This window comes from Alexandromys fortis, unplaced genomic scaffold (genome assembly GCF_014885135.2).
Source record: "Alexandromys fortis isolate MF-2015 unplaced genomic scaffold, M_Fortis_MF-2015_v1.1 scaffold_71, whole genome shotgun sequence".
In the NCBI taxonomy this organism is placed as follows: domain Eukaryota; kingdom Metazoa; phylum Chordata; class Mammalia; order Rodentia; family Cricetidae; genus Alexandromys; species Alexandromys fortis.
In genome coordinates this window covers 7,104,637-7,129,291 of record NW_026067954.1, presented here as the reverse complement: position 1 = coordinate 7,129,291, position 24,655 = coordinate 7,104,637, and the positions used below count along the sequence as shown (strand labels likewise).

The 24,655-nt window shown below is 40.2% G+C and overlaps 1 protein-coding gene across 1 annotated transcript in view; it reads left to right on the top strand.

The window, feature by feature from the left end:
• Positions 1-19,898, top strand: part of Aspm (assembly factor for spindle microtubules) — a 44,954-nt gene extending 25,056 nt beyond the window's left edge. The window contains exons 18-27 of the mRNA XM_050151691.1: positions 4,507-8,400; positions 9,679-9,845; positions 11,163-11,256; positions 14,049-14,198; positions 14,955-15,146; positions 15,268-15,460; positions 15,588-15,742; positions 16,863-17,039; positions 18,124-18,293; positions 19,625-19,898. Of these exons, the coding sequence (XP_050007648.1) occupies positions 4,507-8,400; positions 9,679-9,845; positions 11,163-11,256; positions 14,049-14,198; positions 14,955-15,146; positions 15,268-15,460; positions 15,588-15,742; positions 16,863-17,039; positions 18,124-18,293; positions 19,625-19,730 (5,298 nt within the window). The 3' untranslated portion in view covers positions 19,731-19,898. The remainder of the gene's footprint in view (positions 1-4,506; positions 8,401-9,678; positions 9,846-11,162; positions 11,257-14,048; positions 14,199-14,954; positions 15,147-15,267; positions 15,461-15,587; positions 15,743-16,862; positions 17,040-18,123; positions 18,294-19,624) is intronic.
• Positions 19,899-24,655: the final 4,757 nt, after the last annotated feature.

Genomic DNA, 24,655 nt, shown 5'->3' with positions numbered 1-24,655 from the left:
ATGTACTCACTCATATTTGGTTTCTAGCCATAAATAAAGGACATTGAGCCTATAATTTGGGTTCTTAGAGAAGCTAAATAAGAAGGAGAACCCAAAGAAAAACATATAGGCATCCTCCTGAATATTAACCTTCATCAGGCGATGAAAGGATACAGAGACAGAGACCCACATTGGTTGAGCTATTCTTAATGTGTTTATTTCTCTAGTATTTTTTTTTCCTGTTTCGTTGATCCCTTTTGTCTATTTAGACTTGCTCTATGGCTTCACTTGAGTTCTGCACAGCTAGTAGCTAGAACTTCAAGGCTTTGTCAGTGACTGGCTGATAATTTCTTCAGCTTGTCTTTATTTTCTTGCAGATACTTTGCAAAGCAAACACATTTTATTATGGGTCCAAATTTTAAATAGGAAATCATAGAGCATGTAGAATCCTCAGATAGGACAGTAAATGACAAGTCATAAAACAGAAAGATTCCTTTTTGATGTGTTCTTGAATTGTGCTTACAAGCGTGTCGTTGAGAATTTTCGTCTCTGTTCATTGAGAAGACTGGCCTATAAATACATTGGTCTCAATGTGGGTTTATTTGGCTTGTAATCAGGATTCATAGGCAGAAGGAACTTGGCAGTGTCCTCTCTGTTTTATGGAGAATACTTTAACATTCCCGTTGATTCTTTAAAGTTCTGGTCGCACCACACAGTGAACCCCTCTGAACTTGGATTGTTTTTGGTTAAAAGATCTTTTTTTAGAAAAAATTTATTTTATGTGTAAAAGTATATGCTTTCATGTATGTTTCTATGCCATGTGTGTGCCTAGAGGCTAGAAGAGGACATCAGATCCCTTGGAACTGGACTATGGACAGTTGTGAGTCACCATGTGGGTGCTTGAGACCAAAACCAGGTCCTCTGTTCTGTACCAGAAACAAGTGCTCTTAACTGCTGAGCTTTCTCTCTAGCCCTAAACTTGCTTTGAAAATACTGATTCGATCTTGTTACTTGTTATAGATCTGGTTAAATTGTTTTTCTGATATTTTAATTTTCATTGAGTCTAGATGTTCATCCATGTTTTTCCAGGTTATTGGGAAACAGGTCTGTTTGTAATTATTTTCTTCCATCAGTCCTTCCCTCTCACACCTCCTCAGGGTGCCCCCCCATACCTCCCAACTTCCTTAATTTCTTTGAGGTCTGGTTGTTGTGTGACTGTTCCTAACTAATGTCTACTCATCCCAGCTAGTGCACTGACAGCAGACCAAAACTATTCCAGCCTAGTCTAGTTTAAAGAACCATCGAGTTTATAGGAGGCTTATGGGTAATTCAATTGCTCCTTATATAACCTCAGAGAGGGACCTTGTGGGCTTGTAAATTTCAGGAGCTTCCTGAAACTTGTTTGGGACGCAGCCCCACCGCTCCTTATTTCAACACTTGTTAGTTTTGTTTACTTCCTGAGTCTTAATCAACGTTCCTTCCTGATAGGATGTTTTGGTTTGGAAGAAATAGCTAAACAGCTATATTGTACCCATTCTTCTTGTTGTTAGTGTGTTCAGTCCCCAGGAGTTTGCATATGTTCTGTTTCTCTTGCTTTTGATTTCTTGCATTGTTCAATACTGGAGAGATAGAATATAAGAAATTATTTCAGTTTTACTGTATTTGTGTTTTAGTATATGATGTATTTTCAAGAAAGTTCTGTGGACTGTTGAGAAGAATATGGGCTCTGCATGCTTTGTTTAGAATGTTCTGTTTATGGTATGTCCATTGGTAGATATATTATCAGAATGACCTGTCTTTTGGTAAGATGTGATATTGAAGATATTCACTATTTCTGTGTTGGGATTAATTTATGTTGATATCCAGTGGAATTTGTTCTGAGAAATTAGTGCAGCTGCACTTGCTGACTATAAGTTTAGAATTATCTCATCCTTTGGAGGACTACCTTGTCAGAGAATGGAGAGAAGCCTGCTTGTTTCCTGCTTTCTTTTCCTTAAAATTACTTTGCTCATCCTTTTGCCCAAAGATAGTATCAGTCTTTAGCAGTGAGGTGTATCTTTTAGAGGAAGGAATTTTTAGTTTTTGACAGGGGAATTAAGACCATTAACTTTCAGAGTTATTAATGGTTAATTAATGTGTTAATTTCTGTCAGTTAAGTAGCTTTCTAGTGTTTGGTCTATTCCTTTTTCTCATCTGCTTATCATATGTGCTAGCGTGGTGTATTCTATCCTACAACTTCCTAGATAAATTATCTTTCTCTCCTATCTGAAGAATTCCTATATCTTTTCTTTAAATCACATTTTTTTTCATTTATTTTACATACTAAATAGTCCCGTCACCCGGGTCCCTGTCCCGTGTGTGTGTGTGTGTGTGTGTGTGTGTGTGTGTGTATGTGTGTGTGTCCCGCGCATCCACTCCTCCTCTGTCTTCACTCAGAAAGGGGCAGGCCTCCCATGAGCTAGAACAAAGCATGGCCCATCAAGCTGAGGCAGGACCAAACTCCTCCCATTGCATCAGGGCTAGGCTTTTGGGAACCTGTTCCCTGTGCTGGATTACCTTGTCCTGTAGGTATCTTGTGTAGTAGCGATTTAGTGGTCATAAATTCTTTCAGCTTCTATTTTTTTGTTTTGTTTTGTTTCTTCAATCATGACAGTTTTGCTGGCTATAGTAATCTGGGACAGCAGTCTCTGTCTACTAGTACATGGACTATATTGTTCTCATCTTCTCTCCCATTGTTTCACTGTCCTTTAGCTAACTAACTTGAGTATTCTAAATCTCGCACATATCTAAAACTTTCCATTTTCCTCACGATCTAGAATGCTGTTAAAGCTGCTTTCATGTATTTATTGATCATTAGTTTTCTTTTGAGAACCACCTGTTTAGTTAATTTGTTTGTGCACTGGGGTTTGGGTTTTTAGTCTAGATGTTACTTTCTGTCCAGTTCTGCACTCTTCTCTCTGTTTCTGTCCTTTGCTGTGAAGAAGCTCATTTAGTTAGTATGATCCCACTGGGCAAGTCTCCCTCCTCGAGCAGCATCGGTCAGATCTTACTCAGGGCTTTGCTTATTCGAATTGTTTCATATGAGATGAGAGGCAAAGGTCTCGATTTGCTTCTCTGCTTGTAGATTTCCAGTTTTCCCAGCACCATTCGCCAAAGTCTTGTCTTCAGTGTATGTTTCAGCCTCACGGTTCACAATCTGGCAACAGGTTTACAGGTTTCTGTTTCCCCTGTCCTGTTTTTGGCCTGTATGTCTGTTCTGTGCAGGCATCCTGAGGTTTGGGAGTGTAAGCTATTTTTAGTTGACACACACATGTTGATAAGATTTCCGTTGTGCTAATAAGCATGGCTCCTAGGGCAGGACATTAACTTAACCTTTCTTAATATAATATCCACTAGCATTTTAAGGACAGATTCTAACCGTGATGTCGAAGCTGCTGCACAGCTAGCTGTCCACACTCCTCAGTCTCTTTAGTCTGAAGAATTTACCAACAAATATCTGTCGGGGATGTCGATTAAAAGCTTGATATTTGCAACTCTGAGCAGTGTGGCTGCTTTATTTTGCTTTCTAAATAGCTAGTAACTTTTTAAAAAAGATTTATTTATTAATTATGTGTGTGCACAGCATCTGCCTGCAGGTATCCCTGCAGGCCAGAAGAGGGCACCAGATCTCATTATAGATGGTTGTGAGCCACCTTGTGGTTGCTGGGAATTGAACTCAGGACCTCTGGAAGAGCAGTGAGTGCTCTTAACCTCTGAGCCATCTCTCAGCCCCATGGCTAGTAACGTTTAAAGTCATTTTCCACAAATAAGCTAGAGTGCACCTAAATAGATATGATAATCACACGTCTTGTTATGAAGAGAAACAGGTAGTATTCAGACTGTCTTGCCTTGAAAGGCAAAGCCCATGTGATAAAAGACAATGATGCTTACAGCAGAGGAGTCAACAGAAAGAGCATTTCTGTAGGGTGTGCCTTCACTAAGCGTGGGGCCTCACAAAGGACCATACTGGCCAGTAAGTCTGTAGCCATTTACTTCTTTGGCTTTATATACAGTCATCTGTATGTCTCATACACAGAGAATTTGTTCCAGATCCCTAGCATTTCCAAAGCTCTGTGTATGGACAAGATTTTTATAAAGTAGCATGGTCTTTGCATTTTCACAGCAACCAGTGTACCTTGCATTTCTGGACCGCCTCCTACAATGACTACTCGTCAGCATAAAGTTACTGACTTTAATGTCTAGAGCATTATGTCAAGAAATGAGAAAAAAACCTGTAGCCATTAAGCACATTTTCTTTTTTTTTTTTTTTCTTTCCTTTTGGGACATTGTAACATTTGGAAAATTGTGAACTGCCTGCCGTGGGTGCCGGATCCCAACTTGGGTTGTATGGACGTTGGTGGCCGAGCCATCTTTTCAGCATTTAGCATGGTTATTTTAAATCAGAATGCTAGAAAGATGAGCATTTTCGCATGGTAAGTTCAGAAGGCTACGTATATTTTACTTCTTTTCTGTTCTTACCTTTCTCAGGCTTATTGGAGAAGATACTCCACCAGAAAACAGTTTTTGAAGTTGAAATACTATTCAGTCATCCTTCAGTCTAGGATAAGAATGAAAATTGCTCTTACATCTTACAAACGCTATCGTTGGGCCACAGTTACTATCCAGAGGCGTTGGCGTGCCTGTTTAAGAAGAAAACAAGATCAGCAAAGATTCAAAATGCTGAAATCCTCCTGTCTTGTCATCCAGTTTACGTTCAGAAGGTGGAAGCGGCGCAAGCTGCAGTTACAGACTAAAGCTGCGGTGACCCTGCAGCGAGCTTTCAGAGAATGGCATCTCAGGAAACAAGCAAGAGAAAGAGCCGCTGTTGTGATACAGTCACGGTATAGAAGGCACCGGGAAATGCAGAAGTATATTCGTATTAGATCCTGTGTTGTAGTCATCCAGAGAAGATTTCGGTGCTTTCTAGCCCAAAAGTTACATAAGAGAAGGAAAGATGCTGTCCTGACTCTCCAGATGTACTTCAGGGCCTATCAGAAGGGGAAGCTGGCACGCTCTGACTATCTGCAGAAGCGAGCCGCCGCCCTCCGACTGCAGGCTGCCTTCAGGAGGATGAAGGCTCGCCATTTATACAGGCAAATTCGAGCCGCCTGTGTTCTTCAGTCCTATTGGAGAATGAGACAGGAAAGATGTCGATTTTTAAACCTTAAAAAGATTGTTATCAGATTGCAAGCACACATGAGAAAACATCAGCAATTACAGAAATACAAGAAGATAAAGCAAGCAGCTGTTGTAATTCAGACTCATTTCCGAGCTTCTGTTTCAGCCAGAAAGGCTCTAGCATCTTATCAGAAGACACGGTCTTCAGTCATCGTCCTGCAGTCTGCCTACAGAGGGATGCGAGCCAGGAAAATGTTCAGGCACACTTTAGCATCTGTTATAAAGATTCAGTCATATTACCGGGCTTATGTATCAAGAAAGAACTTTCAGAACTCCAGAAAGGCTGCAATAAAGCTGCAGTCAATTGTCAGAATGAAACAAACACGTAAGCGGTATTTACATTTAAGAGCGGCTGCACTGTTTATCCAGCGGTGGTACCGTTCCCAAAAGATGGCTGTGCAGAAGAGAAGAGAATACGTGCAGATGCGTGTGTCCTGTATCAAACTGCAGGCGCATTTTAGAGGCTACCTGGTCCGAAAGCAGATGAGGCTGCAAAACAGAGCCGCCATTTCTCTCCAGTCTTACTTCAGAATGAGGAGAATGAGGCAGCGGTACCTGAAGATGTGCAAGGCCGCTACTGTCATCCAGAATTTCTACCATGCCTACAAAGCCCAAGTCAGACAAAGGGAGAAATTCTTGCAGGTCAGAGGAGCAGCTGTTTGTCTGCAGGCAGCTTTCAGAGGCCACAAAGTCCGCCAGATAATCAAGCAGCAGTCTACAGCTGCCCTTACAATTCAGAGGGTTTTTAGGGGCTACAGTCAGAGGAGGAAGTTCCAAACTGTGCTTCAGTCTGCTGTGACGATTCAGAGATGGTACAGGGCACACAAGATCGCTTGTGACATGAGAACCCAGTTTCTCAAGACAAGAGTGGCTGTGGTCTCCCTCCAGTCTGCCTACCGTGGCTGGAGAGTCCGGCAGCAGCTCAGGAGGGAGCGTGAGGCCGCAGTGAAGATCCAGTCCACGTTTCGAATGGTCTTGGCCCAGAAACAGTTTAAACTACAGAGAACAGCAGCAGTAGTCCTCCAACAGCGTGTTAGGGCACGGGCTGCAGGAAAGAGGCAGCGCTCGGAGTACGCTGAGCTCCGCCGCGCAGTCCTGGTGTTTCAGGCTGCCTGGAAAGGAAAGATGCTGAGAAGACAGATTGAGCGGCAGCACAGATGCGCTGCCCTCATACAGTCCTATTACAGAATGCATGTCCAGCGGAGGAAGTGGAAGACCATGAAAGCAGCTGCTCTTCAGATTCAGGTGTGGTACAGGGCTTACAGAGTCGGAAGAGAACAGCGCTGCTTATATTTAGGAATGAAAGCAGCTGTGATAATTTTACAGTCCGCTCTCCGTGGTATGAAGGTGAGAAGAGAAATAAAAGAACGCAACAGGGCAGCAGTCACTCTCCAGTCTACGTTTAGAGCTTACAGAAGCCGAAAGAAGTACACGCGCTATAGAACTTCAGCTGTTGTAATTCAGAGGTGGTATCGGAGCAGTAAAATTACAGCCCAGCAACATCAGCTGTATCTTAACTTAAAGCGAACAGCAATTAAAGTTCAAGCTCTTTCCAGAGGAGTGAGAGTGAGAAGGCACATTCATCACATGCACGTGGCAGCCACGCTTATTAAAGCCACGTTTAAGATGCATCAGTCGAGAGTAAGGTACCAGAGGATGAGAGCGGCAGCTGTTGTGATTCAACAGAGATACAGAGCGTATTGTCTCGGGAAAATTCAGCGTGAAAAGTTCCTGACAACTCTGCAGGCCATTCGAACTCTTCAGGCAGCTGTCAGAGGAGCAAGAGTGAGGCAGACTGTAAGAACGATGCGGGTCGCAGCCACTCTCATTCAGTCGCACTTTCGAAGACACAGACAGCAAACATATTTCCATAGGTTACGGAAGGTAGCGAAAATGATGCAGCAAAGATTCCGAGCAGCGAAAGAAAGAAACATTCAGTCTCAGAGGTACCGTAGACTGAGACATTCTGTAATAGTCATTCAGGCTGCCTTTAGGGGACAGAAAGCTAGGAGACATCTAAAAGCTATGCATTTAGCTGCCACTCTCATTCAGAGGAGATATAGAACGCTACTGATGAGAAGGGAATTCCTCTCTCTCAGGAAAACTGTTATTTGGATTCAGAGACAATACCGTGCAAATCTTCACAGCAGGTATCAGCAACAACTTCTGTGGGAAAAGGCAGTTATTAAGATCCAGTCGTCATACAGAGGATGGGTGGTAAGGAAAAGGCTGCAAAAGATGCACAGGGCTGCTACTGTGATCCAGGCCACCTTCAGGATGCACAGAGCCTGTGTGAGGTACCAGTGTTTGAAACAGGCCGCAGCTGTGATCCAGAAGCAATACCAAGCACACAGAGCTGCAAAACTGCAGAGGCAGCTTTTCGTCCGACAGAGACATGCTGCTGTGATTCTACAGGCCGCCTTTAGGGGAATGAAAACCAGAAGTCAGTTGAAGACTATGCATTCTTCTGCAGTCCTTATTCAGAGTAAATTTAGAGCCCTAGTAGTAAGGAGGAGATTCGTTGCTCTCAGAAATGCTGCTATATTTGTTCAGAGGAAATATCGAGCCACCATTTGCACCAAGCGTAAGTTGCACCAATTCTTGCATTTACGGAAGGCAGCCATTACAATACAGTCATCTTATCGAAGACTGGTGGTCAAAAAGAAGTTACAAGAAATGCACAGGGCTGCAGTTCTGATCCAGGCTACTTTTAGAATGCACAGAACATACGTTAGGTTTCACACTTGGAAGCGTGCCTCGGTCATAATCCAGCGGCATTATCGAAGATACAGAGCTTTGAAACTACAAAGAGAAGAACTTACCAGACCAGTCGGACAGTGGGATTCTGCTGTGGTCATTCAAGCTGCACACAAAGGACTGAAAGTGAGCCAGCTTTCAAAAGAAAAGCATAAGGCTGCTGTCATAATACAAAGCACATATAGGATGCATAGGAAGCACCGTTTGTACCAGCAGCTTCGGTGGGCGGCAAAAGTAATACAAGAAAAATACAGAGCAAATAAAAAGAGAAAGCAAGCTCTTCTGCTCAATGCCAGTAGGAAAGAAACAACTCTTACTCAGATGCATCTTCTAGATTTGAACACCACAAAACAAATTCAGCAGCAGCATGAGGCTGCCGTGGCTATGCAGAAGCCTTTTGGAGCCTTTAGAGCAAGGAGGCCCATGGAATCTGAAAGAGCCTACCAGGTAAGCAATGTGTCACTGAAGCGCCTGCCTACCACACCAGAGTCTCTCCGCCAAATGCATGTGCTAAGGCTGTTTACTGAGCAAAGAAAAACACACACACATATAGTGGTGGTATGACATTATTATAGATCACTTTTGAACAGAAACAAATGCTAGCAGCTCTGCAGACATAACCTTCATGGCCACAGGAATCAGATGCTGAGGAGCTCAGTGTGGAGCACACAGGTATCCCAGCAGGATGTCTACTAAGGCAGCTCAGTGTTTCTGGGGGTCAGAAGAGCGGTGGGTGTTTTACTTTGATCTGTACATTTTTATCACATCCTGATCATTGAACCTGTGGAAGAGTGTCTAGGAAGAAGAGAGCCTAAGGCTTGGATCTGGAGCGCATAAGAGTATTGAGCCAAGTCTACATGATCCTAAGAAATAAGTCAGCTAAGAACTTGGTATCAAGAAGCCAAGGATTGGGGGAGAACAGGAAGTGTGCTCGAATTCCACATGCTGTGAATCAGTAGGCTGTAGTTTTCAATTAAGGGTCGCATCAGCTACATGACAGAAGAGCCAAATTAGTCTCACGAAAAGTCAACTGAATTTTATTTTATGTAAGTAGGCTTGGGAGGTATTTCATTTCACAAGATATTTATAAATATTAGCTATAATAGTCCTTGTACCGTTGGAATTGTAGATCAACTGTTATTTAACTTCTGGCCCATGATTTCTATATTTTGCTGCTATAAAGATGAATCATTTTTGGAATTTTTAATTGAGGAAGTTATAGGAATTATTATGTTAGTGTTGCTGAAATGAGGAAATCTGACTATGCTTTCAAAATTCTGCTGCAGGCAGAGCATATGAATGTGGAGCCGGAGCTGCTGTGCTTTCTCTCCAGAAAGTAGAACTTATCTTATTTCTGTTCTTCCGGGTGTATTGAGGATAGTGTGTGTCTATCTGGTTTTAAACAAATCGTTCATAGCTTACCATTTTAAACTTCCGACTAGACTGCTGAAGTGGGCTGGCAGCCAGCCACACAGTGTTTATTATCAAGAGTACACTGCACATACACTATTGCAGTAACCACTGCTGCCAGAAGGTTCAGCGTGTGTCTGTCTAGTAAAGAGGTGGAGGCCAACTTGATTTTTACAATTAACATTTTGTTTCCATTAATTGTATATTAACTGTTTTTATATATGCAATCAGTATAACATTAACTGCATAAGATCTTTCTGGTTTGTAACCTTAGACCATTACTGTATCCTTATTATATTTATATGCTTGATATAGGCTGAATGGAGGAAGCATAAAGCTAGAGAAGACTTATCCAAAGTGGAAGCTGCCCGTAGGATTCAAGCGTGGTATAGGTGTTGGATAACACGCAAGAGATATATAGCTTTATTAAAAGCTGCTAAAATTATTCAAGGCTACTTCTGTGCCAAGCTGGAGAGAACGAGGTAAGGTATTACAACTCTATGGAAGTGTGTAGGATCCTAGGTAAAGTAATACTGCTTATTTCTTTTAAATAGTGGATATGTTCAGCTTATCAACTCTTAAAAATAGTGCGTTTGTACAAAATATATCCTTTTATCTTTTTATATAAAGTATAACTTGGATAGTATAATTAAGTAAAAAGTATTTATGTGATTGATTCAGTCCAAAGGGATGAATATAAGGACAACAGATTAGAAAGTGCGTGAACTGGCTTAGTGTTGACGTCTGCTTTTTTGTTGATTTAGCCACTAGCAACAGTTGTTGACTTTTGTGTGTGTGATGTATGTGTTAGTACAGGGAGAGACAGAGGTGATCTCTGTCAGCTTATTTTTCGAGACAGGGTCTTTGACTGAACTCACTCGTTAGCTAGAGTGAGTACCCGGCAAGCTCAGGACCTGCCTGTCTCCACACTGCAGTGCTAGGCTTACAACTGCTCAGCTATGGCTGGCTTTTACCTGGGCTCCCATGATCTGAATCCAGCAGACACTCTACTGATTGAACAGTCCGGGTTTTGTTTTTGTTTTTGGGTGTGTTAATTTCCATCAACTTTATCCTTAATGATGAGGAGCCTGGTTATTAATTAGCCTGTCCTCCTATTCCTATTTCATTTTTAAAATGTTCATAAAATTTTACTATATACCCTTTTATTATTTTTTATGCCATAGTGTAAGAATTTTTCTATATCCAGAATTGATGAGCCACTGCATCAGATATTGCTTAAAATTCACTAAAGGGGATCGCCAGAATTTGAGGAACTCCTTGAGTAATACTGTTAGAGAAATAGGCTAATATGTAGGTGATGTTTACTGTCAGTATTAAGGTATATGCTTGTGTTTCCTGTACCAAAATGGTGAACTGTTTTCTCTGAAGCTCAGCCTTGTTTTCTGAGGATCATGGTGTTAAAAGCTCGTCATTGCTTTTTTGTTCTGTATCACGTTCATGTGATATTGACCTTTCCTTCCCAGTAAGTGGCCCTTTCTCCTTCGAGGACTTTATTTCAGTTACCGCCTCCTTCACCCAGGAATTTTTCTAATTTCTAATAAGACTTTTGAAAAGTGTACACAATTCTTTGTTCAGAGTTTATTTTTATGCAGTAGAAGTTTGTTGTTGCGAACCTGGCTCTCGTTGTGTGTGAAATCTGAACTGTTGGATCTGAAGCACGAGGTGCACTTCTGCATTTTGCATCATTGCTCTCCTTATAGCTTCTTTCTCCTCAGTATTGTGGGGGCAGCGCTGACCAGATTAAACCGATTTAAGTTACTTTCTAATCTACTTTTCAGGTTCTTGAAGATGAGAGCATCAGCAATTATAATTCAGAGGAAGTGGAGAGCTACACTCTCTGCAAGAGTAGCTCGTGAGAAGTTGATTTTAAAAGTGAGTGTAAATAAAAATCAACCCATTTTCCTAGACCAACATCAGGAAATAGCGCAGGAAGGATGTTAAAGGCCGAACCGTGCATTTGTTTGGTACACATCTCTTTCAGTCCATTAAAATTATATTCACTTATAACAGTATGATTTTGCCAGGATGTTATGTGTGTGTGTATATTATGTATATATGTGTAATATATTTATGTAATATATTTTCAAACTTAAAATTTTTGTGATTACAATGAAAGTCAATTATGTTTGGAAAAAGCAAAAAAGTATATTTTGTCTAGTATAAGTCAAATATTTTATAACATGCTTCTTATAAGCCAGAGTTGATCTCTTTAAAGTTAGAGTAACTGTAATGGCCATGACCTGTTATTAAATATACCTTTTAAAAATTTCTGTGTATCAAACTTAGAGTTTTCAGATATGATTTATGTTCATATAATATTCATTCTAGCTATATAGCAACAATTGTTTTTACTCTGACTACCAGCACTTAAAATATGCCAGGCAGACACTGAATAAGAAACTTAGGTGGTAGCTGCTATTGCTGTGATCATGTGAAAGTCTAGAAACCGTTTGGAGTGCTAACTTGCCACTGACTGTTTTGTGGGTATGTGGACATTTGTAAAGCCAGTTTAGCTTAAATGGATTCTAATCATACACTTTTAATTATGTAAACTTGTTTCTGAAGATGTTTATAATTGAGCAATCTAAGGAAGAAATCTAAGTTGACATGCTCTGGAGTTCTTTTTTAAAAATATTTACCAAATTTCTATGTATATGTGTGTGCCTGGTGTATATATTTGCACCACATGCATGCAAGAGTCATATAAGTCACAGAAACATGTTGGATCTTTTGAAACTGGAGTTGTAGAGGGTTGTGAACAACCACGTCAGTGCTGGGAGTCAAATCCAGGCCCTGTGTAAGAGCAGCAAGTGCTCCTAGCTACTGAGCCATCTCTCGTGTGTGCCTTGTCGTTCTTAAAGCTACAAACTGCTCTTTGTGTGGTTAATGTCTGACGACTACTGCACATTTCCCACTTTAGCTTGTGCTCTCATCCAGTGTGTTTGTCCTGTGATAATGGAAATCTTTTCCTCCACCCACATAGCGTGGAAAGAATCAAGAAGATGAAAGCTGTTGACCCTAGCTTGTACCGTGCTTTTTGCTGTAGATCTGTATGGTTTTAGAAGTAATGTTTTTGCCACTTTCCCATGTCACTGAAATAGGGCATTCTCAAACTACAAAAGTAAGGAATATTGAGTATAGCAATTCACTTAACAGTGAGAAATCCAAGATTCTAACAGCTTGAAAGTCTTATTCCTACCTATTAACGTTCCTTGTGCCTCTTTCCTCATGAAGACATCAACCTGCTTGTTTGATACAAGCCCATTTTAGAGGATATAAGGGAGAGCAATCCTTTCTACAGCAGAGATTCATTGATTTGATCATATAGAGTGACGTACGAGCCAGGGTGACAGGGAAGTATGAAAGGATAGAATATGTCAAATTTTAAAAGTCTAGTGATTTTACAAGCATTGGTACGTGGCTGGTTAGTAAGGAAAGGAGTAAGTATTGTAGGGTAAAATTAAAAGTATTTGATGTTAAGCAGTGACAAATTTTGGATTTTGCAGAACACTGTCAAATTAATACAATTATTAACAGCCATCTAACAGGATTGTTGGGTGTCATAGATTTATTGTTCTTCTGTGATCCTGTTATCCTATTTCTTTGCACAGATGGTCACACCAAAGATACAAAATGTTTTCTTTTGTTTTGATTTTTAATGCAATAACACTTAGCGAAAGAACTGCCAAGAGTATGGACTTTGTGAGGAGGAGGCTAATTTTCACTCAAGCAAGCCTTTTGCCTCTCCAGCAACTCTAAGAACTGTTCCTGTGATAGCCACATCCTCACTAAGGATTCTTTTCCTTTAAGAAGGCCATGTCACTGGGGCTAAGATATGTGAACTCCTGTATAGAAAAAGATAATTAGATTTGAACTTTAAAGGGAGAAATCTTACATTCATTGAATCAGAATTAGAAATCCAAAGTCAAGCCTGGCGGTGGTGGTGCACAACTTTAATCCCAGCACTCAGGAGGCAGAGACAGGCGCACCTCAGTGAGTTCAAGGCCAGGTTGGTCTACAGAGCGAGTTCCAGTAGAGGATCCAAAGCTACAGAGAAATCCTGTCTCGAAAAATACACCCCCCCCCAAAAAAAAAGATAAAGAAAGAAATCTAAAGTGAAATGTCATAGTAGAAAGCTTTTATGTGACCCCAGCCCCCCAACCTCATGCTGCAGTAGCTAGTGCTGGAGAGATGGAGTCTGTCAACTTTCACGTCTCTGAATCCTAACAACTCTGCTTGCAATGCTTTAGTCTTTACAAACCTTTTACCTGCCTCTCCCTGAGTACTACAGGTCTACCTTAAAACAGTCTTCCAGTAAGCGTGTGTTAACCTAAAGCTGTTTTTCTTTAGTAAAGGGCTCAAAATTCTGCTTTTGTGTCTTGTTATATGAGTTATTATATCAGAACTATTGTATAGTGATGTGGGATTTGTGTGATTCTTTCGGGTCTGAGCAGCCAGGAGCAAACAAGCAGCCTCCATACAACAGTATAGTAAAGAATTATAATTACTTTGAATTGAAATGAAAATAACTACTAGTTACAGCCAGTACATTTTGCTTATATAATGTTATATGCTGAGATAAAAATACTTTTTATCTATATAGTTTCTGCTTTTAATGTATTTTTCCTATTTTTCTATTGAAATGTTTTCTTTCTGTGCTTTAGGTTTCAGAAGAGAAAGCCAGAATTCGAGTTCTCCACTTTACAGCGGCCGCATACTGTCACATATGTGCCCTTAGAATCCAGCGAGCCTATAGGACCCACGTGGCTGTGAGGAACGCTAAGGCGTATGTTAATTCAGTCATCTCTATTCAGGTTAGCTCGTCCTCTGCCCTTAGTTTTTGATGCACTGACGTAAGGTCACAGAATATTAGACTGTTAGATCACAGGATGCATTAAGGGCTAGAAACTGGGCGATGTTTTGTGGGCCAGTGTTCATCCACTGATGTAATTGTACTCATTCACTCTGTAGATGCTTCTTTCTCTACATCCTCGTCCAACAGTGGCCTCAAAAGACATTTGGAAATTGCCAATCAAATGAATGGGAGTGGAAATATATCTTTGTTTGGATTTAGTTGTTTACTGTCATTTCTAGTTTTTTTCCCCAAATTTATTAGTGATTTAAATCTCTATATGAGTATTTCTTACTATTTAAAATATTTTAAAGCACTTAGCCTATTTTTCTATTTGATATCTGTATTGTAATTTATAGGGGAAATGTTTCGTTTTGTGTATACTGATATATATTTATATATAAAATATTTGGGTAGAAAACAAGTTACAAAATGCAGCAGAGTTTGATAGGACTCATATACATTGTAATCTGTGCCCACATATATCCAACAAGAACTAGAAGGATTTGCTCCATGTGGAGTAGGGAAATGATGCCACAAAGTAGGGTCAAAAGGTATATCAATATTCTTTTCATTTTTGCATGTAAATGTATATACATACATATATGTGTGCATACATATATGAATATACATGCACAGACATGCGTGGACATGTGTATATGTATATGTTTACTCGCATATATTCTGAAATAAAAGTGAAAAACCATGTTTTGAATAGAGATGGTTTCGAAGGAGATTACAACAAAAGAGGTTAGTTGAACAGCATCATCAGATCCTAAAACCTGACTGTGAAGTTCAAGAATGTCAGGACCGGCAGAACAGGGCTGCATCGGTGATACAGAGGGCAGCACGCCACTTTCTCCTGCGCAGAAGACAGGACAAAATCAATAGCAGCGCCACCAGAATTCAGGTGAATTCAAGTTTAGTTAAAGCCCAGGATTATAATCTGAGTTACAGCCTCAGTTGATATATATGTTACATGCGTGACTGGCTGTCATTTCTCAATGACTCTGTTATGCTTGTTTGCTAAGGCTTTGTGGAGAGGCTATTCTTGGAGGAAGAAAAATGATCGCACAGAAATTAAAGCTATACGACGGAGTCTTAGAGCCGTCAGCGAGAACGTTGAGGAGGAGAACAAGCTCTACAGGAGAACTGAGCGTGCACTGCATTTCCTGCTGACGTACAAGCACTTGTCTGCCATCCTGGAGGCCTTGAAGCACCTGGGTTAGTTTCCCGAAGCAACGTCATGCTTAAGAGTAGGATTACGTTTTCCCTAGGAATGCATACGGTGTCTCCCAAAACTCCGTTAGGTTGCAGTGAATTCCTTGTTTATTCATTTGTTTCCCCTCAGAGGTCGTCACCAGATTCTCTACCCTTTGCTGCGAGAGCATGGCTGCAAGTGGAGCCGCTTCTACGATCTTCGATGTGATCCGGGGTTGTAATCGAAGTGTTCCCTGTATGGAAGTTGTTGGATATGCTGTCCAAGTGTTGCTGAATGTAGCAAAGGTAGCTTTCCATTTTAATAGTAAAATATTCATTGTCAAGAAGTATGGCCCTGCAAGTTAAACTTTATGTTTACTCATTATTAGATCAGGCTTCTGTTTTTGAATTCAATTATGCACAAGAGTTTTTCTGGGAGAAAAAATAAAAACATTTATTAACATGGCTGTATATGGAAAAGCTGGTTTTTATATGATTTCATTAATTGCTCATAGCATGTTTACCATTTACTATCTACATGCTGGTAATTTCTGAGTTATTTAATTTTGTCTAAGTCTCCATGGTAGTTTCTGTAGCATTTTACCGAGGAGATATAGCAATAGTACGTACTAAGTTACACACAGCCCAGGCATTACGAGAAGAGATTCCCTACTGACCCATCTCCTGAACCACGCTCCCACTGACGAGAGGTAATGGAAAAGGGCAGACTCCATGCCAAAGTCTGAATTTTGGTCCCAGATCTCTGTGTTGTTGCAGCGTATGTAGCGTGTCTGTGCTTCATGCTGTTCACATGTAACATGAGTACAAGTCCAGGACTGCCCTGGTGTTACTCAGGCCACCTGTCATCACACCAGAGGCATCTCCAGAGACCGCCGTGTTACCTAATGATGCTTTGTTATTTTAGGATGGTGCACATTTCAGTGTGAATCTAATGACATTGTTGAACAAATAAGCCATTGAAAATGTATTATAAACCCAGTATTAAAATTACCATTTTATTTTATAGCCATTTCATCTTCTCAAGAAACTAGTAACCAGATAGTTCACTAGGTCTTCTGTACTGTTAGCCTATTGTAATCACAGAAAGTTACCTTGTGAGAGTCTTACTACCATGATCTTTAATCTTTATTTTTTATCTACTTCAAGATATTCTCCCTTCCTCCCTCCCTCCCTCCCTCTCAATTTAGGCTCTGGTTCACTTCAAAACTGTAAAAGTGGAAGGGGTAAAACGATTAAGGTCGGGATGTGTCTGTAACACAGGATCAGCAGTAATAAAATGTCATCATAAGGTCTTTATCACTTGCTGCAGATGCTCCAAAGATTCGGCTCTGCCCTTATTTTGTGGTTAAACGGTGTAAAGGCATGTATTCCTTGTAAGTTTTCATTTCATTCTGGTCTATTTAAGTATGAGAAGACCACCTCCGCAGTTTATGAAGTTCAGAACTGTGTGGACACGCTGCTGCAGCTTTTGCAAGTGTACCAGCAGAAGCCTGGTGACAGAGTGGCCGAGAAGAGTGCGAGCATTTTCACAAGAACTTGCTGTTTACTGGCTGTGCTGCTGAAGACAGAGCACTGCTCCTCGGTGAGTACTCGCCTTTCTCCTGGATGTTTAATGTCTTTGCTTGTATGTTTTCTTTAGTTACCACACTAAAGTAGGGCTTTATATGTATTCAGACCTGCTTTGTTCAATGATAGAAATGAATTCACACGAACATTTGTCTAATCATACAGAACCTGACTCTGGGGCTGGAAAACTGTTCATTACTAGAGCACATGCCTGGCATGCACATGGCCCTGAAGCACAGGCTATGAAAGGGGGAAGTTAACTCTGAAAATAGAATTTATTGCACCCATCTAAGCAGTTCCCTGGGGAGACTAGCGCACCCCTGCATGTTAGAAGACGGGTCTGTGTGACCGGCCTCACCCTGTCCGTGACCATCCTTGCCCTGTCCTGCTGCTGTTACTATTACCAAGTGCTGAGACTACTGAGCCTCTAGCTACAGCTGTTAACACAGAGTAACGGGAGCTTGTAACCTAGATTGTCGCTTTTGTTTGTTTGTTTGTTTTTTGAGTTGATTGGGAAATAATTTAAGGTTTTATGCCAGAGGGGATTTTCAGTGAGGTTTTGTTGTTGTTTTGTTTTAATTTTGGTTTGGTTTTTGTTTTGTTTGGAGACAAAATCTTACTGTGTAGCATTAGCTGGTCTAGAATGACTGTAGACAGGCTGTGTTACCATGCTTACCCTCCCGTTCAGCTTTATGCCATTCTGATAGAGAATGAATTTGGGAGAGGATGGATGGATAAAGAGACTTTAGGAAAGAGGCAAGTACAGATGTGCCAACATCATCTGGGATTGCGTCAGTGACAGGAAGAGGTTCTCTTTGGAAAAATGGACAAGTCTTGGTGTCTGGACATGATGGGTGGATTGACTAAAGTCTTTACTTTCTGTATTCCATGTGTAACCTTTTGAGTACATGTCTTTTTAATAACTAACTTGCAAATTAGTTAATAATTTAAATCAATCTACCTGCTGAATTTAGAGAGCATTGCTCCTTTCTTAAAAGCTACAAAGCATAGTACTGATCATTCATGATTTCCTGCAGAAAGAAATTTAATTCTTGCCAGTTTTTAACAACTGTAATTTTTTCTTTTCTTTTTTTTTTTAGGATGTACAAAGTAGAACAAAAGTTATTGACCGTATTTGTCACCTCTACAAATGTACAGTTCCTAAGCATAAAGTGAATACAGAAGGGTTATTTGATAAACAGAAGAAGAATCCCTGTATAGCCTTTCCTTTTATACCAGAAAGATCTGTGAAGACCAGAAGAGTTTCAAGGTAAGTGGTTAAATGCCGTCTGCAATTCGTGCGTGATGGATTCATTTAATAGGTGTTTACATTTTGAACAGGAGGCGAACAATGGGTGAGCGGAGAAGGTCTAAGTACATAATAAATCTAAGTACATATGGCTTTGGGCATTGCCTAGTTACTCCAAACATACCCTGTTTTAAGTAGCTAAAAAAGCATACTAGGATGCCGGTTATAATTATGTCACTTGTTTTCTATATTAAAGTAAAAATACATTATGTATCAACTGTCAAAAGTCCCTTTTGGCCAAAATGACAACCCCCACTCTTTTCATAATTACCCATAATTACTTTCCAAATTTCTTCCTCTAGGTAAGATCTTTGTAAGGCTTTGTATTAGGTTTTGTGGAATGCTGTAACAAATTACCAGAAACGTGGGTTAGAGTAATTATCGCTGGTACATAGTGTTCACACTGAGTTCCTGAGAACCATTGATCTCGAAGCCCCTCCTCCCCATTTTCTCCGTGACTGATGTATGTGATTAGAACCTCAAATGCAGAAATGCCTGAGAGGGAGTAGAGACATCTTTAAAGAAGCAAGGACTAAAGTGGTCATCACTGTGGAGAGAAAGAAGCAATGGGCTAGGAAATAAAAGCAGAAGCCCCTCTTAAAAGCATGGGCTGGAGCCAAGATGCAAGCCAGCATCTAGTGTTTTACCAGCATTCATCTGTGTACGAATGGAAAGCAGACACTTTTATACAGTTTTGGAACATGGTTGGATTTTCCAGACTCATGTTATACGGGAGGAAAAAAGGTGATAGCATTTTCACAGAAGATTATTGACATACCTATGCTGATATCCTTATTAACTGTAGTGTATGCTGAAGGTTGAATTGGAGACCTTGGTGAGGTGGAAAACTTTGTTTACAGGCTTCAATAAGGCACGTGGCGTGCTGGAAATCAGAGGTGGGGCTTGCAGAATGGACTTCTAAATTGAGACTAAGGTTCAGTGGCCATGCAGTTTCTCTGCAGACAAAACCTCGTCTGTGCCTGTGAGAAAGTACAAGGGGTGACAGGGTGCATACTACTGATCATTTATGGATGCGGATGCTATGAAGAACAGTAACAAAAACTGAGAAAAGACTTAGCCAGTTTCACCAAGAATATCACCTTGGGAGTTTGGTAGATGAACAAAAAAGGCATTGGTGGAGACAAATAGCATAAGCCACAGAGAGGCCTGCATCGGTTTTTAGAAACAGCATATAGATAGTAGTAAGCTATAATGAGAAGCTCTCCCATATCTTGAAGGTAACTCTTTTTTAACAGAAACTTCATTAATGCTTTTTTTTTTTTCTTAAACAGAGTTAATTCACAGAGGGTTTTGAGGCGTGATAATATGGAAGAAATCACAGATTCATTGCAAGCTATTCAACTGGTGATGGATACCCTTGGCATTCCTTATAAGTAAATGGAAACGATTTTCAGTGTAGGACTATAAAAAAAAGTCATGCCAATCATGGATACATGGAGCAGCTTTTACTTTCAGTGTAAACTTTTAAATATGACTTTGTATAAAATAAAAATATATATTAGTTATTGAATTGTTTATTAAATTTTTCATTTTTACTTCTTTTTAAATTATTGAGTTTATAACTTCATTACATTTTTTCCTTCCATTTTCTTCCTCCAAGCCCTTCCATATCCACCTTCCTGATCTTCTTCAAATTCATAGCTTTTCACGAATCATTATGCATGTATATGTGTATTTCTATATATGTATATTCTAAATGTAGCATGTTAAGTCCCTATTATGTCACCTGTATGCATGCTTTCAGAGCTGACTAGGTGGCAGTGGCTCTATGCATATGAGAGCCTACTTTGTCATAAGGTGATTACAATATTTGTGTCTGTCAACTTAAAGTATTTCTTTGAATGTAATTTTATCCATAAAGGAAAATCTTTTATTTATATATATATATATATATAACTTGAGGCACATTTTAAAGCAAATAGTGGAAATTGAAGATGTAAATACAATCTTATAGGAGAGAAGACTATAAAGTAACCCCAGGAGACTATATCTTCAGTTTCCTGTTTCTCTTACTCAGTTTTCTGTTGCTGTGGGAAGATACCATGACGCCTGCAACTTCTTATAAGGGAAAACATTTAATTGGTGCCTCCTTTCGGTTTCAGAGGTTAGTACATTATCACAGTGGCTGGGAGCATGGTGGCATGCAGGTAGACATAGCGCTGAAGAAGTAACAGAGTTCTACATCCTGATCCACAGGCAGAGGGACTCTGGGGTTGACATGGACTTTTGAAACTCCATTGCCCACCCCCAGTGACACATTTCTTCCAAGAAGGCCACTCTTTTTCCAGTGGTTCTCAACTTCCTATTGCTGCCACTCTTTAAAGTTCCTCATGTTGTGGTGACCCTGAACTGTACAATTATTTTGTTCTTACTTCATGATTAATTTTGCCGTTGTTATTAATTTTAATGTAAATATCAGATATGCAGGATATCTAATATGAGATCCTGAAGAGGTCATGATCCTCAGGTTGAGAACCACTGATTAGGACCTAATCCTTTCAAATAGTGCCACTCCCTGGTTGAACATTCAACTCTGAACCTGTTGGGACCATTCCTGTTCAAACCACCACGCTGTTGCTGATATAAAAATATCCCACAAAAAGTAACTTAAACAAGAGACTTTATTTTGGCTTGCAGATCAAGACTGTAGTCTATCATGGTGTGGAAGCTGCCACAGCAGGAATGGATGCAGTTGGTCATGTTTCATCCACTGTCAAGAAACAGAGATCAGTGATAAATGCTTGTTCTCTTTTTTATGTAGTCTAAGATCTCAGCCTAGCAAATGGTGCTATCTGCAGTGGGTAGGTCTTCTCAGTTGCTGCAATTAACAATACCTAATAGGAATGCCCAGACGTATGTTTTTCAGGTAATTCTAGGTCTTACCAAGTTGACAATTGAGATTAACTATTACAATCTGGAAGGTGCTCTCATTTGCATCTTTCTATGTGTTGCTTTCATTGGTTGAATAATGAAAATTGCTGTGGCCTTTTGATAGGGCAGCCCTTAGGTGGGTGGAGTAGACAGAACAGAATTCTGGGAGGAAGAAGACAGGCAGAGAGCTGCCCGCCGTGAAGCTGCCAGGTCAGATATGCTGAATCTTTCCCAGTAAGCCACGGCCTTGTGGTGACATACAGATTATAAGAAATGGATTAAATCAAGATGTGAGAGTTAGCCAATAAAAGGATAGAGCTAATGGGCCAGGCAGCAATTTAATTAATACAGATCTTTGTGTGGTTATTTCAGATATAAGCTAGCTGGGCAGGACAGAGCAAAGGGCCCTGTGCTCATATTACTACATTTAACTACCTCTAAACCCCTTATACCATTCATGCCCCACCCCTACATGTATTCTAACATCCTATTCCCTCTAGGATAAAGCTTTGGGATGTCTTCATAGCAAACCACTAGCTTCTGGCAACCTAGAAGCTAAAACTCCATCAAAAACATCTTGTGTTCACAGCTGAGTTTTGCTGTAAACTAACTCCCTATAGTCCCACCAATGTACTGTGAAAATGCTTTCATTTATGATTTTCTTTTGCTGTATAACTATAAATCTTATTAAACCTCCTCTGTGTTGGAACATGTTACAACCAGAATCCTTTGTCAGCTTTGCTCATACATATTTGTCTTCTGGTCTGTCCTGAAGTCACAGAATGACTATCTTACGTAGTTCTGTTTACTAGGTATATCAACCACAGCTACTACCATGCCAGAATTCCTCTTCCGAATGGAAAGGACATAATGGAAGCCTGGAAGACAGGAATTCAGGGGACGCTCTATTTAAGACATTTTACCTAAGCCCAGGGAAGCTGGGGATAAAGGAGCACACCATGCCGTGAAGCAATGCAGTGAGCCCATTATGATACTACTCACAAATCTGAAGTCGCTATGCAGAAAACTGCAGCCTTTGCTGGATAGGAAAAAGAAAAGTGGGCATGCAGATGAGTGATAAGTATACACATGAAAAAGCACTAGAATGACTCATCCCTTATGAATCTTATTCTGGCTTCCTCTTAAAGATTATGAATATGATAAGTTCTCCTTACTTAAAGTAGCCCAAATGTACCTGTCATTTGCAGCATGAAAAGTAACATTTTTAGACATTTCTTCACAAGTATTATTAAAAACAGATGAAATGACTTATTGATATAAAAGCATTCTTTACAGAATCTCATATATGCTATTTTGTAATGGTAATTTTGTTATTAGAGTCTTATCATTTATGGTGGCCCACCAAGACCTGGCAATAACCTATGTTTGAGGGTACCTTAGATTTCAGTGACCAATAACTCAGGGTTATATTCCATGCCTAGCACTGAGATTTCCTTTAATGACCCATGTCCTAGAGAGCCGTATTGTGTACCCACACAGGTACTCCATTAACACACAAACACAATGGATTTCAATGAGGTGTCACCATGTACCCATTAAGTTGTAGCTAATCCACTGTGTACCATCTATCTCCAACCACCTGATCTCCACTTAAACCTTTACTTCTAGTATTTTCTCCTTTTCCTTTCATGTGACTATTTGCTTTGAGTATTCCTTGAGTTGGATCACCATAGACCTCTGTCTAACTTTTGTGTGCCCTTCATTTGGCTAAGTCTGCCAATACCTCATTTCCACACCCTGCAAACATCTCTATGCTTGAAGCTCTCTGCCCCCTGTACTGCCTCTCTCTGCTTTCATTTTACCTCCCCTTGCCTCAGGAACTCCCTCCATTCCCACAGTGGCCCATTTCTGGATTTCAACATACAAAAGATTCAAAGCTAGGACTTAGTATGAGAGAGCAGGTGGAGTTTGTCCACTGTGCATCGCATAACCTCAGTATGATTTTTTTAGTTTCATCCATTACAATAGCAATTTATGTCTTTCAATTATTTTAAATGTAAATAGGCAAAAATCTTTTATTTAAAAAAAAAAAAAACCAATAGGGTAGGGACTAGAGAAGATGGCTCAATAGCTAAGAGTACTTGCTGCCATTGCTCAGAACCTGGCTTTGTTTTACCAGGTCCATTCATGGCCATCTCTAGAGTTCCAGGGACCTTCTGGACTTTGTGGACATAAAGCATGCATGTATATGGTGTACATATAGGGACTAGGTAGGGAAAGATACTCATATATAAAAATATTAAAAATAATAAAAGGAAATGCATTTTATAAAACCACAGCTATCCTGTCTGTTATCTAGGAGAGACTCAAAGTGATTCAAAGACACAAACAGACTGACAATGAAGGGAACAAAGACATTGAGTGCAAATGTTAACCAGTGGGAGGAAGTGTGACTGTAGCAGACAAATAGAATTTAAATATAACAGTCATACCCTGATAATGAGCAACATGCCTTCAGGCTTTCAGAACTGACCTAAATAAATGCTTTTTTTAAAAGTAGATACCCATCAATACTGAATCAGAAAAAATTAGAACAATTTAAACAGACTTAAACTGAGTTAGAAATTGAGAACAGAAAATTTACAAATGAAAGATTTTTAAGATGAATACATGAGTGGTTTCTACCAAATGTTCTGAGCTGAACCAAACCAATCTCACTTAAATTGTACCTGGCCACCTAGAAGGAAGCAAAGAAGTTTCCAAACTGCTTAAAGTCAACATCAAAGGATACCAAAGCCTGATAAGACTATCCATGATGAACACACGAGCACAAACGGGGAGCTAGTAAATGAGGAAGTGCATTGAATGGAGTGGACATCACTGTCTTGCCCTTGAGACGCAGATATGTTAACTGTGGAGCCTAATGAATGTACCACACCAATGACAGAAAGATGGAAGAGCAGCACAATAGTGGGCACTGCTGTGCGTTCAGTATGCCTTCCAAATGATTATGTGTAAAACCCTTAATATTCGCAACACAGTTGTTTTCAGATGTGAGGCCTAGTGGGAGGCATCCAGGTGGTGACAAGGACACTAAGACACGCCCATAGTGGCCATTCAAATCTTTTCCATACATGAGTGATGCTGCAATGGTATCCATCTGCCCACTCCCACAGAGCTCATCACTCTGCATGTTGCGCCTTAGTGTTTCTGATAACTTCCTGACATAGTTTGAGAAAAAATCATTTATATCTTTGGAAACTGCAGTCCAGATAATGCATTTTCACATCAGGGCTCCATTACCTCACGATCCTAAGTTCATCTTTGCTCTGTCAAAGCTGGTAAACATCTGTGGGCAGGTAGACTTTGCCCTAGGAATATACAGTTGGGAATCTGAGTGAAAATGTACCCCTCTTTATTCGGACTGTATGCATTATTATGTTGTTATCATTGTTGCCTCTGCTGCCTAG